General features: G+C 42.1%; 1 protein-coding gene across 1 annotated transcript; it reads right to left on the bottom strand.

Moving 5' to 3' along the window:
- Nucleotides 1–13,729: 13,729 nt before the first annotated feature.
- On the bottom strand, nucleotides 13,730–16,793 carry LOC122575394 (trypsin-3-like). Its single transcript, XM_043744249.1, has 7 exons — nucleotides 16,616–16,793; nucleotides 16,057–16,199; nucleotides 15,825–15,922; nucleotides 15,378–15,537; nucleotides 15,188–15,298; nucleotides 14,944–15,093; nucleotides 13,730–14,505 (listed from the first exon to the last, which is right to left on the bottom strand). The coding sequence occupies exons 1-7, from the start codon at nucleotides 16,677–16,679 to the stop codon at nucleotides 14,254–14,256; spliced, it is 978 nt and encodes a 325-aa protein (XP_043600184.1). The 5' UTR covers nucleotides 16,680–16,793; the 3' UTR covers nucleotides 13,730–14,253.
- Nucleotides 16,794–18,005: the final 1,212 nt, after the last annotated feature.

Genomic DNA, 18,005 nt, shown 5'->3' with positions numbered 1-18,005 from the left:
CGAGGAGGTTTAGGTCTGGTCGCGCTCAGTCTCGGCAATTACCTTCATCCCCGGTGGCAGTCTGGTAAATATAATGGCCGGTCAGGCCGCGAAGAGACAGCCACGGCCCATGGCCAGATATATCGTGGTAGATATTGTGCCAGCACGCTTCCGAAGCCTCTCCAGATCCGTGTCCCGTGCTTGTTACGGGATATATTCTCGAACGAGACGATTCTTATAAGCGGTGTCTCGCTGACAGAGGGGACCGATCGTTCGACCATGGAATTATGCGGCAAATTTACTCCGCTTCCTGCCACCCTTCGGAGAATTCCAGGAATATCGGCACCGTTAATTAAAGGATTACGTTATGAGTCTCGTTACACCAACGAATATTCCAAATACTTTGCCGGGTAGTTCACTTTTTTTTTTTCTTTTTTTAGGACTTCACGGAACCCCACATTCTGCCAGAACTGCATTCCATGAAAATACTGTGGGTAGATCACGATGGTTACGCATCGGTAGTCTCTTATTAAATAATAAATAATGGCTAAATCAATTTCGTTTTTATTTTATCTTTAACTGGCCTTGGATTGCAGTAGATGAACGGTGCCAGTATCCTGCTCGATCTTTAAATACACTTGAAAAGCTATAACCACTTTAAGTACCTTTAGGTGATGTTATATGGTCCTATCCCAATATTTCAGAATGTTTCCTACGTGTTTCTTTTTGGGTGATTTCCATTGGGAGAAATACTTGCGAGGGCTGACCTCCGGGAAAGCTTTCTTGTTCTCTTAAAACGAGAACCCGCAAGAATTTTCAATGTGACCTAGTTTACTTTTTAAAATGCTATCATTCCGCATAATTTCCTTACAATCGTAGGAACTGAACTTGTCGCGACCGAAACTAATTTATTCCAACTAATCTTTTTTACTTTGTAGTCACGGACGTTTGTAGTAATTAAATCGGTTAACAGGTCGATTATTTTCTGAATCGGTGGCTCTGAATCCTTCGTCGTTTTATTACACCGTCAAGGAGTTAGATGTTATCAGCGTAGAAGATTTAAGAATATCGGCAGTAACGTTGTCTCGAACTGGAAATAACGAGAGGAAAAAAGGGAAAGTAGAGTACGATCTTCCCATCGATATTGTGGCTCCGTGGAAAGATAATCGAATCGGTTCCCTGGAGGGCCAGTTAAACCGACTGTCGGACCATGCATCCCCATCGCGGACGAGACCGGAAGCGAGGATAATCACCGGTGTTCGCGACCAGTAATTTTCGGCGGAGGAATTTACGGTAGCGATAAATCGAGCAATTATCGCGATAAAACGCCGCGGGGAACGAACTGGCGCGAACTACCACGGGAAAAAAGAGCACGAGACCGAATATACGGCCAACGAAAGGGAACTACGAAATTAGAGGGTACAACGGACTCAGCAAAATGGTATTATCACGCGAGATAAAAGGAAAAATGGACCATATTGTCGCTAATTATCAGGAAGTCGGTCAACGGTCGGGCATGGCTATTTAGATAGACATCTGCAATGTGTGTATCTAGCGTGGTTAGTTGGAAAAACGACAAATATCCTTTTTTGTGGAAACTCGGACGAGTTACAGTGTGGGCCTCGGGTGAAATACTTACAAGTGACCGTATTTTAGAATCACGGCTGCGAGGATCGCTGACAAATATTTGCTGTCCTTTCGGGTCGGAACAAAGGTGACGTTGTCGTGTGTAATTCTCGGATTTATGGGGGATGGCCAAAGAGAAGGAAAGGGTGTGACACGATACGCGCCTGGAGGTTCTTTCGAACGGACCAAAAGTAGTTTTGAAAGTATTTGAAAAAATGCGAGTCCGCTGAGTCGGTTAAATTGTAAGAACATAAATTTTTATGTGACACGTTGCGCGATCCATTTTTAAAAAGAAGTAAAGCAACAAGGATTACGAAGGAAGCAGGAGGAAAGGTGAGGAAACAAGAAAGGATATATAATATTAAGTCCAGTCGGAATATTTTACTTCTTATAATTTGCAGATGAATGAACAAAATGGAATTTTTAATTTACAATCGCCACTACTCTTTCAGAAAATGCTCGTGCGACGATGAAACACGTCTCATCGGATATTGGTAACAGCGATATGCTGCGTCCTATTACGAATAAAAATCATATCCGTGGAACGAATTCATTCGCTGCCGCGATTCATCAAACGTCGATTAATATCCGGCGCGATTTTCATTAGCAAGCAAAGAATTTTTCGAATCGACCGCGGTATTGTGATTTGATTGATCCGGAAGTCGGCTTCGTTTTATCGAAAAAACGTAGATTAATTTCAACCAAATGCCGGACGACTAAATATACGAAGCTCGCGTTGTTTTTCCACTCGTATTGCGTAGTTCCAATTTTGGGTGGACAGGAATTTCGCGGTCTCAAGCGTTCTCCCTTTCGCAAGGCGAGGTCTAAAATCACTCGCGGCTGCCTCCACCAGATAAAGAATTGTATTTTTAACTGTTACTCGCTGCTGCACCTTTGGATATTTCTGTGCAAAATTTTGCTCGTCGGGAGGAAACATTTGAGAGAAATACGAAACGATTTAAATTTCCTTCTCTTTTTAACGGATAGACAGACGTTTAATGGGAATAGTATCGATTAATAACTAACATTGGTGTCCCGAACGTCGTTGATCGAATCAAGGAATTAAATTTTGCTCGAAATTTCCCCTTGAAGACTACATTCTTGTAAAAGTTTTACTCTTCGCAAATATTTTCGACGATTCCAATGGAAACTGCCTTAACTTTTGCAATTTTATTTTGCCAAAGTCGATAAGTAATAAGAGGAAGAGGAGAAAGGAAGCAGATAATGCTGAATCCATGATTTATTTGGAGCATGCGAGAGAAGAGCGCTCGACGAATCAGCGCCATGGCCACGGCCACAAATCAGTCGAGAAACAACGAAACTTTCAACCAGAAATTGCTCGCTAAGAGCCATCGTAAATTCATTTCGAGCGCGCCGCGTAATTTTGCCTCTTGGCTCCACCCTCGGCCGTACTCCAAAATATTTTTCCGGCTCTCTGCACCCTAAAGTCGGCAATTTAAACCTCTAGCACACGGCTGGTTACGCCAACGCTAATTGTCAGGCTCGATGATCCGCGATCCTGTCCGTGGCCGATAATCGAATTTCGCGATTATGCCTCCGATGCGTGTCCCTCTACGCTGTCGTTCGAATCGTACGACGATTCGTTTTCCACTGAATTTTGCCTCCGTGTTCGCTATCAAATGGAAACGAAATGCTGTCGCATCGGCATCGTCGTTATTCCAATGAGACGAACATGAAACAGTTTAACCCTTCTGTGGCACAATATTCTGTGTGACAAAATATTCACGTTGACGTTTCGATGCGTTAAATGTCCGACGATAATTTGATTTTCGTACGTTCCCTAAATTTCCAGTTGTCCCTTGTAGCGTAACAAATACGGTTTTAAACGATTTCAGCGAAAGGACTGCTTCGAATTATACATACGTACAATAACGTGTCACATCGGATTCTTAATAAAACTTCTAACACTTAGGTCTTTCTCGCAAATAATATTCATGAAATTGTGATTTAAATTTCAATACATTTTAAGTACTATAAAGTAAAGTTATTATTATTACAATGGATATTTTTAGTCGATTATCTTATTTCTAAATTTTACATTATCTTTGGGCATTTTTACTAGGAATCGTAAAAGAACAATTCCTAAAGAAATTTAGAAATGAAATTCCACACACAAAGGCTAATCCGCGAAATTCTAGTTGGAAATCATATTACAGGACAGTGGGGGCAGCTGTTATGGAGAGCTCAAGTTACTTTGAAATGAGCATCAAAGAAGCGACTAACGAAGGGAAGTTTCTTCGGAAGACACAGAAAACTTTGTCTCTCGGTGAAAATAGGCTATCTAGAACTCGGCTGGTGAGAGGAGAAGAATCAAAGATCGAGCTACAAAGGACGATTCCCTGGAAGGGCATGGAATAAAACTATGCGTTTCAGTGTAACACAAGCGTCTAAAACTGGACTGAAGAGGGAGCAAGTTTCGCGACAAAGAGTAGCTGGAAGAAGGAAAATGTTTCTTTGCTTTGATTTCGATCGAAGAGCTTGAAACTCGTGGTGAGTTTGCGCGCAGCAACAATTAAACCTGTGCAGAAAGTTGGCGGGGCTTTACGAGCAACTATTTGTCCGGTGTCACCAACGATCAGTTTGCAAATTTCCAACTTTTCGTAGAATTCGAGCAAGTCTCGCCTCGACTGTAAATAACGCGACGACGACGCAGCGAAATTTATCTGCGGGCTTCTCCAAGTCGACGATACCCTTTTCACAAAGAAGACCACTATTTTTCAAAGTTCAGCGACACGCTGGAAGCTCATGCCAACGTCGAACACTTTGGATATGTTGCTCGATGTCAGTGGCGCATTCGTGTCGGCGCCACTTCGTCTTCGCGTGAATCATCTTCACTTTTCGGTTTCCGTTTCTTCCAATTCTCCTTTTCCCTTGCGCCGCTCTGAGATGGAAACTATCGAATATTTCAAGTTAAATAGATACCATGATTAAGAGGTTTGAAAGTAAGTGTCGTCCGGTAGCTAATACTAGGACCATTTAACACGTTATAATGGCAAATTATATTAAGATAAACAGGTATAAAATTCTAACTAATTTATTACTACATTATCTAAATTAATTATTCTTCCACGAGATCATCGTTTGGCCTAGTATATAGAAACGAAACTGTAGGTAAATATCTTCATCCCTAGAAATATTAATTTCTCTATAATACTTCTTTATAGTCTTATCAAGAACGACCTGAAAATTCGGATGCTCCAATATTTATGAAAGAGAGTGTACGTGCAAATCTTAACTTGTACAAATATGTAATATCCCGTAGAATATCTCTGTCTGACCAACAACGATTCAATCTACTTCCACTCGCAATTGCTCTTTTTCGTTTCAATTCGATTTTCAACGAATTCTCCCCAATTCCAGAATTTTACTTCTCTCTATGGACAACGACGTGATTTCACTGCAAAATCCCTCTCGTGACGGTTCCTGCAAGTGAAGCACGAGGGACGAATTGGTCGAGTGACCCTTCGCGTTGTGCACGCTGTACCCGCAGATCTGCGTTTCCTCGGAATCGGTAGGCCAAGGGGACGCACGAAGTTGTCGGGGACCTGGCCTCATCGATCTACGACGGCCCTCGACGAAAGGGAGGCAAATTGGGTTATCCTGGCAGAAACGTCGTGCTGGCAACTGCGTTTCGAGCGACACACGCGTCTGTCGGATAGTCCCTTCACGTTGTAACCGGGACAAAACTAACCTCTGGTCAATTATGTAACACGTTGACTGAAGGAAATTGGGCTGCCTTCTCGACAACGTTGATTCACCAACGAGTTCCAATTTTATTTCGGTCAATGCAGAGTTGATCGTTAAATTAGAAATGCGTAGTCAGTTCTGGAAATCCACTCACAAAATTATTAGATGGAAAATATCTATTCAGAAATGTTTTCAAGAATATTTCGAAATGATCGATTCGTATAGATATTTTGGACGCCATATTCAAAAGGAAATAAGACGTCGAATATATGAAAACGATATGGTGACAAGGGCTTAGAGAATCAGCGGCTATGTTGACTTTTTCAATAAGAAATTCGTAAAATATCGATATTAACGAGTGAAATTACACAAAGCTTGGGATTAACTTTGACGATATACATCAAAACGAATGAAATAGATGAGGTGTGTACCCTTTTCTATATATGTAACTACCAGACCGCCTATCAGATGATTTATACCTTTCATTTCTGGACAGCAGCTGGAAATCTCCGCATCGTCGAACGTCCTCGGCGATCCTCGAGAAATCCCCACGAAGATATGGGAGTGAGAGACGGTCGGCGACCTTTCCGCGTTCTCGGGGATGCAGAAGCAAAAAAGGCCGTCCAGTGGCCAAGGGCGAGCTGACAAATGGATAGGATTTAAGCGGCGCAACCACCAGGGAGAACGCGTTTTTCATCGGCCGAGGCAGAGGGTGGCATTCCTCTGCTTTAAGTAATTGCATCGCAGAGACATCGGTCGAAAAGGGGGGCAAAGAGAATCCGAAAGCATCGTGAGAGCAAACGTCCTCGACTCCGACATGGACCGTGGAAATCTTTATCGATGACTTCCATCGATGTATAAACTCGCCCCTGCTCGAGGTTCGATGTCGGCCAAGCATGCAGAGAGGGGATGAGACACGAGAGACATGCCGAAGAAAGTTGTGCTCGGTCAGGTCGCCAGAGTCGTAGAAAAAGACACGTAAGGCAAAATGTTTTTGATGAACGAAGGGTGGTGACCTTTTTTACCCACAGGGTGCGGCTCACCCCTCTGCTGAGATCATTAGAAAGACACGAGGAAAATAACGATGGGACAGCCTGTTCGTTTTCCATAGGCTTTCTCGACACCGTCTTAACGAGGGCATTCCGCGAGTTAGGCGCACGAATTTTAATGATACTTATTCCTGCTGAGTGAAAATTTCGTAAAGGAAATGTTAATGCGTTGCATCTGATCTCTGTTGACGAGAGATTCTGGCTTGCAACGCTGAGCGTTAAATAACCGAAACAACGTATCGTTAAACACGGAAGATAGTTGTATCTCTCTCCCACTCCCAGTGAATCCGCAGATGAAAAAATGGGCGTATTCCAAAAAATAAACGATTTCTTCTTTCTAATCAGCAACGAATAACATCAGTGCCCCTCTAATTCGAATTCCAACTAATCGACGAAACTGCTTCGGCGGAACATCGTCGGAAATAAGTGATTCTCCAACACAGAGCTGAAAGGTCCTGTTAGCGAAAGAGCGGACGTAGTCGGCCACGAATAATCCCTAATAATTCCGCCTGATTTACCTTCGATGGTATCCGTGGCAGGCTCGATTCACCGCGAAATTGTTATCTCACGGTGCATGTCTGTCCGCGTCACAGGAACGACTCGAGAAAAGGACAAAGACCATCCGGAAGACAAAACGTTTCGGCCACGGCCGTGACTGACCCTTCGCCATGCTGGATCCATTAGGGACCAACGAGACACGACACGGGGAAAATAACGACAGACCGATCTCATCGGTTTCCATAGCCGCAAAGCTCAGTGGGAAAGTTCTTAACGACCCTGCCGTTCGAATCACGAGGAGGAAAGGTCGGTGAATAAAGATAGAGAGAGAGAGAGAGAGAAAGAGGGAGAGAGGAAAGGAAACGGAGAATAGCTTAAACGCAAGGTAATGCGAATTTCGTAAGGAGCATTAACTTCGGCAATAAACGCCGCGAAGAAATTAACGGCAAATCGCGGGAAACTTCTTGCGGAAGTACTACTAAACAAACGGGAATATCGGTGTTCGCGCGATATAGCCATTCGTTTCCAAGAAACGAAGCCCTGTGACCCTTGCTACCTTCAACGATTATTCTAGTGGCTTTATTCATGGTATGACTGTTTCGTGGAAAGAAGACACAAGGGACTATTCTACCGTTTTAACGATATAGTCTCAGTTGGTTTTATCTTTCCGCGGTTATTCCTTCCGTTACACTCGTAAAACACTTTGTTGCATACTGTATCGCTCGATTTACCATATTTAATGCCAGTGGAATAATTTAATCTCGGTGTTCGGTAATTTTCGCAGATCAACCAACAATTCTATTTCGTCGTTTAAAAGACAGTTCGCAGAGCGACGATACAATACGAAGAACCGGTTAAATCTTCAAAAAGGCAGGATTTTCGTTACAAGCGCATAAAACCCCGTATTTCGAAGTCCAACTTTCGGCCTGGTAGACTTTTAACAACAATTCCCGACGAACAGACTAAAGGACAATCCAGTGCCTGAAAACCCGCGATAATTATTTAAGCGTGGGTACTCGTCGTTTCAACGAGGTGCAAGCGGATCGTCGAAAAAGCTAGACCGAATTACGACGTCGGAGCTTGCAGGGGTTGGACCGCGGACACACGTCAAAGACGAGCAGCGTTGCCGACCGAACCACGAAAATTAGCAACTTTCATTACCGGTCGCATATAGCCACACGCGTTCTTTCACGCGAACGTGTTTCCAACCCGCGAACGAGCGGTCAGCTTGTCTCTGGCATACCGAAGAGATGAAAGAAACGTGTTTAAACCGCGTTTCACTGTCAGCCCCCCCCCCCGATGTTCCCTCGTTTTTCCTTTCAGCGGTGCTCGCCGGCTGTCTAATTAATTAAATGTAAACCCAACTCGCCGTTTCTCCTCTTCCACCCAGCGGTAGTCGCGTCTGCTAGCCTCTTTAGCCTCGTCTTCTTCCTTCTGACGTCGCTCGCCTCTCCGCTTCGTCAAATGCCTTCATCTCGGATTCGAGACGAACCGAGCTTCGGAAATTCCTCGAGTCACTTATTTGCGTTTACTCCAGGATCGTGTCTTCGCCAACGCAGACGGTTAATTGGCCTGCGTTGCATCCCTTATCTCTCTTCCTTTTCTACGAGTTACGCCACTAACGGCGATTCCATTCAATCCTCCGCGGTTCTGCTCGCCAATTAGCTAACATTTTACTATGCCTGGCGCATCCTTCTAAGATTCGGTTCTATCGTGCAGATATTCTTTTCAGCAAATCCATATTCGTGGTATTCGCAGATCGTAAGAGATAATCAGTTCAGTTTACGATCTCGGTATTAAATTTATATCTTCGCAGTGTAAGGACTGCGCGTTTGTTAGAGAAGAGACCAGCGCGACGACATACGGGCAGAAGTACTGCTGCTCTGAATTGTTCATCGTCACACGTTGCTGGCATTCGACACATTCGGTCAATACGCGTGCTTATCCCTACGATTGTATCGAGTCTACACGAAACAGCCAATCGGATTCGCATTTTCTACGCTAGCCTTCTTTTCATCCTCTGAGTGTTGAGAAGAATTTTGAGCGGATTCTTTTTCATTCTCTAAACTGCGTGTTTGGACACTACCTTGGACTCTCGCAGACGACTGGTTCCCCGAGTCAACTTGTGATATTTTCTAAAAACTAAGGAAAGTTGATCGAATAATTTTTTCGACTTCTTTCCTAAGACGTTGTTTTAGATACGAAGATTGCCTATGTTGCCTATATCTCCTAGAGAGAACAATTTGTGCCATGTAAGTTTTCCACTGCGTGGAAGGCCGGAAAGTCCTCGACATTTTCCAGACTCGGAAAATTGGATTTGTACCTCGCTATTGTTCTTTGGCCCAGACGGTTGGCGCCAATAGTACTTGACTCGAGAAACAAACGTTTTCGTCTACCAACGGAATTACAACCATACATCATTCAACAAGACGTAACAAACTCGCTAAAACTAAGCTCGTATCCAGCAACCTGAACCAGACCTCGAACCGAAAAATTACATATTCAGACTGCACACCGCTTGACCGTTTTATCTCTGTCCGCAGCAGGCAATTACTTACTCTGGAGCGCCTGCAGACTTTGTCCCCGCCTCATAAAGCGAGAGCATCAGTGGCATCTCTTAATCCCATAAAGGGGTTGAATCGCGAGTTATAGTCGGGCAAGCCCAGGCCGCGCCTCGGGCCTGCGTTTTAAGCCAGCCAACGACAAAATGCGAAACCGTCCGCTCATTATCATAAACGTAGCTCGCTGACTGCTATTAGCCGGTTCTTCAGATTTTGCAATGAGGTCAGTGTGAAGGGAAAGACAGTACTATACGACCTCCTGTAGCATCGCAGGATACAGGTTCCGTTATAATATTGTGTCGTGCGGGACTCAGAACGCTAAAAGCGTTTAAAATTTGGCCTAATTCAGAAGTCTTCTATTTTAATTGATATATTTTTTATATTTACGCGATAGAAATTATTTATAGGATTTATCGTGCAAAGATTAAACAACGAAAGATCTAGAACGCTTCTCAAAAATAGCAATCGGAGTCGTAAACCCGATCAGTCGAAGCAAGATCGAACATCTACTGTACTTTGGAACGTCAGCCGTAAGATAGATAAGATGGAAGTGGTAATTCGATGCGCGTTCTTGCGTCACGTTGCTCGCAGGAAGTCGAGAACGGAGAACAGGGAAAGAGAACAGGCGGTCGTTTTGGATCACCTCGAAGGATCCGGACTTTTCGGATCTCTTTCGGGGTGAATTTGAAACGATGGATCAACAAGATTGGGGGTGGAATCTTCGTATATCTTTTTTTCATACGGTCTGGTGAATTGATGTCTCGTCTGTGGGTCAGTTTCAAGGGGCCGGGCCTGCATTGGAAATATTGTCGAAATTTACCTTCTCTGGTAGGTGGTTACTTTTCTGGAGAAATATAATTTTTGGAATACGTTAAATATTTGAAAGTATCGTTGAATACAAATTAATACAGGGACGCATTCGTGTTAAGGAACTTCCGTTCTGAAGCAATATCGCACGAATTTCCGGTCGCATCGGGGACCAACTACTTTTTCTCGGGGCAATCTCCGCCATTAAAGCGTAACTCGGTCATTAAACGAAGCTCGTTCAACTGGTCGCTACGCTACGAACTTGACGCATTCTCCCTCTCTCTTTCTTTCTTCCTGCTTTAAATGCACCATGAAAGCATCCTTGATCACGAAAGCGATCTTCCATGACGCTCCTCTCTCGATTCCTTCCTCCACCGATCGTTGACCTTAATTGACCTATTCCATGAAGAGGTCGACGCGAGCCCTCATCGAACTTGATTCTTTCGCGAAATCTTTGACCTTCAGAGCTACGCATAATTGAATACTTAATACGAAGTTTTTAAGCTTCGAGTCTTTGATACTAGGGCATAATGCGAGGGATATCGAAGTTACTAATTAACTAGTTAAATTTTCACACTGTTTAACGAACTTTGTCCGTACAGTTCCTTTAATATGAATACCTCTTTATTTTTTAACATCTACTCTTTATTAATTGGCTCGCTCGGTCTTCGTCAATTTTCTCGTAAGAAGCTCGACGTTGACATATCTTGTTGCTATGACACTCTTTTGAAAACCGTGAAACGTAAGATTGGAATACTTGAAAACGCGAGAAACCTAATGTGAAACCTAATGTACGTGTGGTACAATAGAGTTCTATCGACAAACACTTCGATATAGCGAAAAGCAATTATCAAACGAACGTCGTTCTTCGTTAAATCATTTACGGAGACAAGCATGATGTACGGTTTCGTACCGGTTTCTCCGATATCGAAATTCATTTCGACTTTTGCGGTCACGAAAGGCATCGTTTTCAGTTAAGAGATTGACTCTCAATATCATCTTCGATCTTTTGTCGAACAAGTTCGAGCCCATCGCGTGTCTCGTGTTTAGTTCGTGTCCCGGCACGACCGCTAAGATTTCCCCTTGTATCGCAAAGGAAACGTCTACCGTCTGACTAAATACCTCAGAGGACGAAATTTTCCGTAATTAGAGAGAAAGCGGCCCCTTTGATCTCCCCTCCGTTACAGAGGAGTACCGCGAACGAGCAAAGAGATTGCCCTCGCAACGATCGATCGAAATAATTGCGCGGCCCGAAATTTCCATAACGCGATGGAACGGCTGTCTGTTGGTTTTCCTGTCGGCTCGCAATTTGCCACAATTTAAGCACCGACCCGACCCCGCGTGTAACGAGTATCTCTTCGATAAATGCTTGATATTAACGATTAAGTTTCGTTGGATAGCTTCCTAGCATGTAAACTCGATTATTTTGTTGAATTATCGAGTATAAGGGGAAATTCGTCTTTGCTTCCTCGAGATATCGAAGAGTTACTTTTCGAACGCATACGTTCGTAATTTTTACCATTCACTGAGCTTTCAGTTGTTTATTTGCTTATTTATTTACGAGATAGAATCGCTGTCATATAAAAGATAGCGTGCAAGTGAAAGAGATACGTCGTCGTGCATGAATAAGTTAAGAACGAATTATTCTGGATTCTTCTCTATTTTACTGAGAAGAAGAAGAGAGAGAGAGTGAGAGAAGCTGTACGATATTCGAAGCTAATAATCCGCGAAAATTTCATTAAATCCAACTTGAACCGCGCACTGTGAGAATATTGAGAAATATAAATAGCAATATTCCTCCAGGAAAATATCAGTCGAAACCCCATCCACCTGTTCAAAGTCTGAAAACTCCCGGCAAATTTCCACTTCTGGTAGAGTTTGACTTCTCCGAGACGACATGGCTGGCCGACGAATAGATTTCTGAAAGTTCCAGTTTGCACCTCTCTGTTTCTTCGTTTCCGGGAGCTGTAATTAGGGAAATGAAAGGGGCTTGGAGTTCGATTCCTCCCTTGAAACCACTTCGTCTTCAACAATGGCCAAAGTAACGGCGAAAAAAAGTAAACTTTTAATTTATTTAAAATCCCCGTGATGTTGGGGGCGAAGCGGGGAAGATTACGTCCTATAATGAATTCTTATTCGATCCCGAAATTAAAGAGGTCGCGAGTAGGGTGCTGAAAATTCAGGGAAGGGAACATGAAAAACTCGTGGGTAAACTCGAAAGAAAGAAGATGAAGGAGGCACACAGGATATCGTGTATCAGAAGTTACGTTTATCACGCGAAATGCGCAGTTTTCGAGGTTGTACGTTCGCCCTTGTACACCTTCCTTTGCCACCCTCTTCTCTGTTTCTCTCGCGCGCCTCTTTCCGATTGTTCCCGTCGTCGTGTCGATCGATCCGCGATGCCCTTACCGCAACATTTCCGAACAATCTTTCCATCTTTCGGGTTTCGACGTGGATTAACTTTTGGAAACGGAAGCCGCCTTCCGGAAATTGCGATCACGCGACAAGAGCCGAAACAATGCAGTCGAATCCAATTATACGTGGAAGAATCGAATGCTCTCTCAAATTTGCACCGAAGCTTATGCATTCTGGTTAAAATGCATTTTATTTTCATCGTTGTAGACAAAAACAAAGATTTGATAATCCACTGTATATCCGTCGCCAGAAATTATGCCGAACCAAAGATACAATTAAAATCAGATATTAAATCTTATCGAATCTTATAGAAGATAAAAGATATTTTTTAATTCAATGGAATCGACTGTTTCATTGAAAACCATAAAACGATCAATGATCCCATCCGATAAGCTATCGGTATAAATTATCGTGTCGCGTCGTAATTTATTTTGCCCCGAGAAAACAACCATGATTATACAGAAACCATGCAACCAATCGAACGAAAACATAGCCTATCCGCATTCCGCGGTTCATTCCGTCGAGATCCTATTACATCGACATTTCTATCCGGTAATTGGCTCGATTCGTACATCCATCAACTTTCTGTCCCGCGCCGTCGAGCATGGACAAATATTTTCTTCTAATATCTCGAGACGAACGTTCCTTTGAGGAGCGTGAAATTCAGTAGAAACGGCCGGGAATCGTCAGACGCGGCGAGATATCGTTCAACGCTGCCATCGGCAATACCACTGATACCTTTCGTTATCGTTCTCCCTGAAGCTTCGTATTAAATAGCCAGGAGCTTTTTACGTGTCTACCACGTCGAAGCTTTTCGTTCCACATCAAAGCAACTGGATACTCCATCCAGATGTGTATTTTTCTGCTGATCCCTTCGTTTTCGTTTTCCGAGCTAACCTTTGCCCGTTAACGCGAGCCAACCGCCAAAAAGTCATACACCATGACTCGCCTGGCTCGTCTAAGTGATCAAACCGTGGAATTCCGAAAGTTCCTACTTTACCAGAGTTGGAAACGTGACATTTCGATCGACACGGGTTTCCATAAATGGAAACGAGAGATTCGATCATTGAGAAATGAAACTGCCACTTATCTGTTAATCGTTTATTACTTCGTTTGCAAATAGTGATCTCACTCCGAGCAATCTGCGGATCTTTAGTATATGGCGAACGTAAAAATGCAAATATTTGTTGAACGTATATAATACACGGGAATATGTAAAATACTCTAATTAAAATACTCGATATAATATTTACTGGGTGAAACAAATTTTCTTGTAGGTTCTGTTTTTTTGATCAGATTGATATAAACGTGAAATTGCATAAACATTCGCAGTCTCGTTATGAGATGATACACAAAAATGGATCTTGTCGAAACTATAGCAGTGTCCACTTAGCTTAGGCTTCGTCGTATTCCTATCAGTCGTTAAATTATAGGATTTAATCAAACTTTTGACGGTATGTTCAGCAAGCCTCTTCTGTATTTTGGGCTTGGTGTTACTCGGTTTAATGTACCTTCTCTGATAACTTAAGCGATGAAATATTGAACTTGCCGCAGTTAAGAGGACACTACTGTAATATTTCGAAATGAATAAAGCAACCATCTTTTTCATATCAAATGTGAAACAGTACTGATAGTAGAACCGAGGGTAGCAACGTTGTGGTCACTACCTGTTCCGAGCCAGAATTATTTTTTTTACGCGAATATTGCGTGATCGGATTTGTGTTCATATGCGACGCGATCCAAAGTCTGTAGAAGTAGACGTCCGCGTAGACACCAGGAGTTCGTGGCCGTGCACAACCATCTCCACCGGAAACCACACCCGTTAGAAATCCACCGCAGATCATACCGCCTCCAGAATCGCCCTATGAAAAATTTCAGAAAATTAAAACAACTACTTTCGACTCTTTTTAACGTTTAACGATTAACTCTTTCGCTCTGAAGCCTGTACGAGGTACGAACACGTCGAAAATTATAAATTGTTAAGATTCATGATTGTGACGACAATACGCGAGTCATTATGTATTTCCCACCTTAAAATCTACCATACAGGAACTGCACGATAAGCAATAGTTAAATAATTACATCCAAACCTCACGTGGAACGATCTTTTCTTAAATGTGCAATACAATATAGTTGTATAAAACAGTTATTGCAACACATCACCATTTTCGTCACAGTGAAAAAGTTAATTTATTTCTGAGTATATAATCGAGAATAACGAAACCAACTTTACTATAATCAGCGTTGCTCGGATTTTTCGTTAAGAGTTGCTTGACATTTTAATAGAATGTGTGCGTTACCTGGCAAGCATCCCTTTGGCCCTCCATGTATCCAGCACAAAGCATCCCAGCTGGGAAATCAGTTATGTTCTCCAAAAGTTTCTTGCACGTGGAATGGCTCAACAGCGGCAAATCTATGTACATGAGGTTCTCGCTGGTAATTGGGTAATCCTAAACGAAAGAATCTCCGATATAAATTTAGATCTGCCTAAATAGATCTTCCTCATATATATATATGATAGCAGAAGCAAACTGACGAACTTACTTCCGCTGGGTAACCCCATCCTGCTACCTGACAAATCGTTTCTGGAACAGGAGTATGAGTTGCGAGAGGAGCAACGTTAACTTCCGGCGTTAATGCAAATGGCACTTTGAGCTAAAAACGTAAACAACCGAATGAGAAAATTCGTAAAAATTGACGATACTTGCTAAAGCTGCGAAAAATAATATCGTACAGCGAGAAGAGCTACGTCATTCTCCAAGGTTTTCATATCGAACTTGGGATGAACATAAATCTTGTCTACGCCCCTTCTTTGACCAGTCTGGCTTTGTTGACTGAGTTTAATGTCACCGGCAACTACTATGATTGTCCAAGGCTGTATCTGCGAGTCACCACTATGAAAGTGACACCATGTTGAAAATGATTACTCGGAAATAGACTTTAAATATACATGCAAGTATATACAGAATATAACGTAATGTTCAAAACCGTATAAATTATTCAAATTGAGGTCGTAGTAATATTTGATAAGTGAAACTGTCCCAGTTGCGTCTCCTCTGTCACGCTTATAGATAGATGAAATTGCATAGTTGTCTGCAATTTACTCGTAACTGGCATTTACGCGCTTATGGCGAGTTTAAATAAGTGGAAACGCAAGAAATGTACATTTTGAATCACTCACTCCTCAAACATGCAATGCGCTGCTGTGAGCACATATTGTTCGTCTATCAGTGATCCTCCGCAGAAGTGTGCATTGCTGTAACTTTCTCTTAAAGATACCTGCGAAAAATATTTTCTAGGAAATAATTAACTTACTCTTCAAATCGCATCATCGCAATACATAGAATCGACTGATATATAGAGCAACTAAACATTCGAGACACGAAAATATCTTATAAAAATACGACGCATACTTGATAAGGAAATTGCCTTAGTGCAGCTTTTGTCCCGTTAACTATACGTCCGTGCAAGTTATAATGCGTCCATTCTACCTGCGAATTGGGATTTACGGTAGTCTCGGTTGTTTCGATAGTAGTCGACTGTGGAAGCAGGCCTCCTATAAAATTTTTTTAAAGAAGTTCACGCTTCACGCTTATGCTCTCCATTTTCTCAGAATTTAACACAAAAGAATTATATTAACACGACGAGTTGCGCCATAATTGATAGATAAACGTTGAAGAAATAGGAAATTCCTAGTCAATTGCTTATCTTTGCACAGTGCAATAATATACGCCATATATTTTGTTATTATACTTATAACAAAGTATTTAATAAATATTTTAAGCGTGTGTGTAGTCTTTCCGGAACTCCTTGAATTAAAGCAACTACATCGATGTAAAATAAACGAACGTAGGAAGAGCAGAAAATTTCATTGAACTAAATGTGTATTATTGCACAATCGTAAACCAATGTACACTGTTATACTAGATACAACGATGCTTATCAAAAGGTATTCGTTTATTGTTCACTTACCATCGACGAAGCTATTCACGACGAACGCTGCTGCCAAAACGAGAGGTATTATCCGCATTTTCATTGCGCTGTTAATTATTTCTTTATTTATCCACTTCTATTGTATTATATTTTATTTCTGTGTCACTGTTGAATTTTGTTCCTCTTTCGCCACTCACCGCCACCGACTGATCACGATACGATGAAAATGGATAAAGAATCTCGTTATCGCGGTAGAATGGATTTATCTTCAAACGATATCTATCGGTTATCACATACGTCAATTAGAATTGAAATGATTGGTAATGTTCATTTTCAAAAAAGACAATATTAAGCCTCACGTTTCTCAAGGATATTTGTTCTAGAAAATTTCCAGGAAAACTTTTATTTAACCATTACGTTATCTATTACGAAAATAATAATCGCATCTGGTACGAACCATTCGCTATTAATCATGTAAATTCTCTTGACGTTCTTAATGATCGAAGTGGTGGATATATCTGACTGTTTGATCCACTTTGATGATGCCATCGACCTAGCTTCAGTGACTTGCGGACTCACATACATCGATTTACGAGAACACCGAGATAACGAGCAGTATCGACGGTAGCTTGATCTAAGTAAGATTTGTTGCACACAATTACCAATTTAATTCGTTATCATTGTTGTTGAGAAATTTAGGTTTCAGTGAGGACCAGATATATCTTTCTGATAAACGAATAATAGCATCGGTTATTGTTGCACATGAAACGGCCAATTTCATAAAAGCGTTGTTAAATAATACCAATTAGGTCACGTTGCTCGAACTCGATTTGTTATTCATTCGGATAGTTATCTAGTGGCAAATGATATATACAGAATTACGCGTATATGAAATGTTACTTACGATGATAATTATATTTACGTTTATAATTATATTTATCAACACGATGCAAATATCCTACATATATGAAACTTCGTAAAGGAACGAATACCTGAGCGAATGAATCGCACATTGATCGATCTTCCTAATCAAAATTTCTAACATGTTCAAACTTGTGATTTCGTGTCGAGGAACGAACAGCGATCCTCTTAGGGATTCGAAGGTCTTCTCTGTTTGTACAAAGAAAAACAGTCTAACCGGATTATAATTTCCTCTGGCATCGGAAGGCTCCCTTTCGAGCCAGTTTCATCCAAGACCTTCCATCCCTAGGGTTTGTCGGCGTGCGTTCGCGAATCGATAAACAAAACACGCGAAGCGTAAACAACCCGCCGCGTAATATTTCCTCGGTACCCAGTTACGTTCCCTGACGCAAACATCAATCCCGACGAGTAAATTCTCTTCGACGGGTCCTCAAACATTCCGCAGCAGGCTCGTCATGGAATCTGGCCTTCGTGCAATGAAACCTGCCAAGGAGACGGTACGAAGGGC

This window comes from Bombus pyrosoma, linkage group LG15 (assembly GCF_014825855.1).
Source record: "Bombus pyrosoma isolate SC7728 linkage group LG15, ASM1482585v1, whole genome shotgun sequence".
NCBI lineage: Eukaryota > Metazoa > Arthropoda > Insecta > Hymenoptera > Apidae > Bombus > Bombus pyrosoma.
Note: the sequence above shows the minus strand (reverse complement) of the source record. Positions and strands in the feature narration are given on the sequence as shown.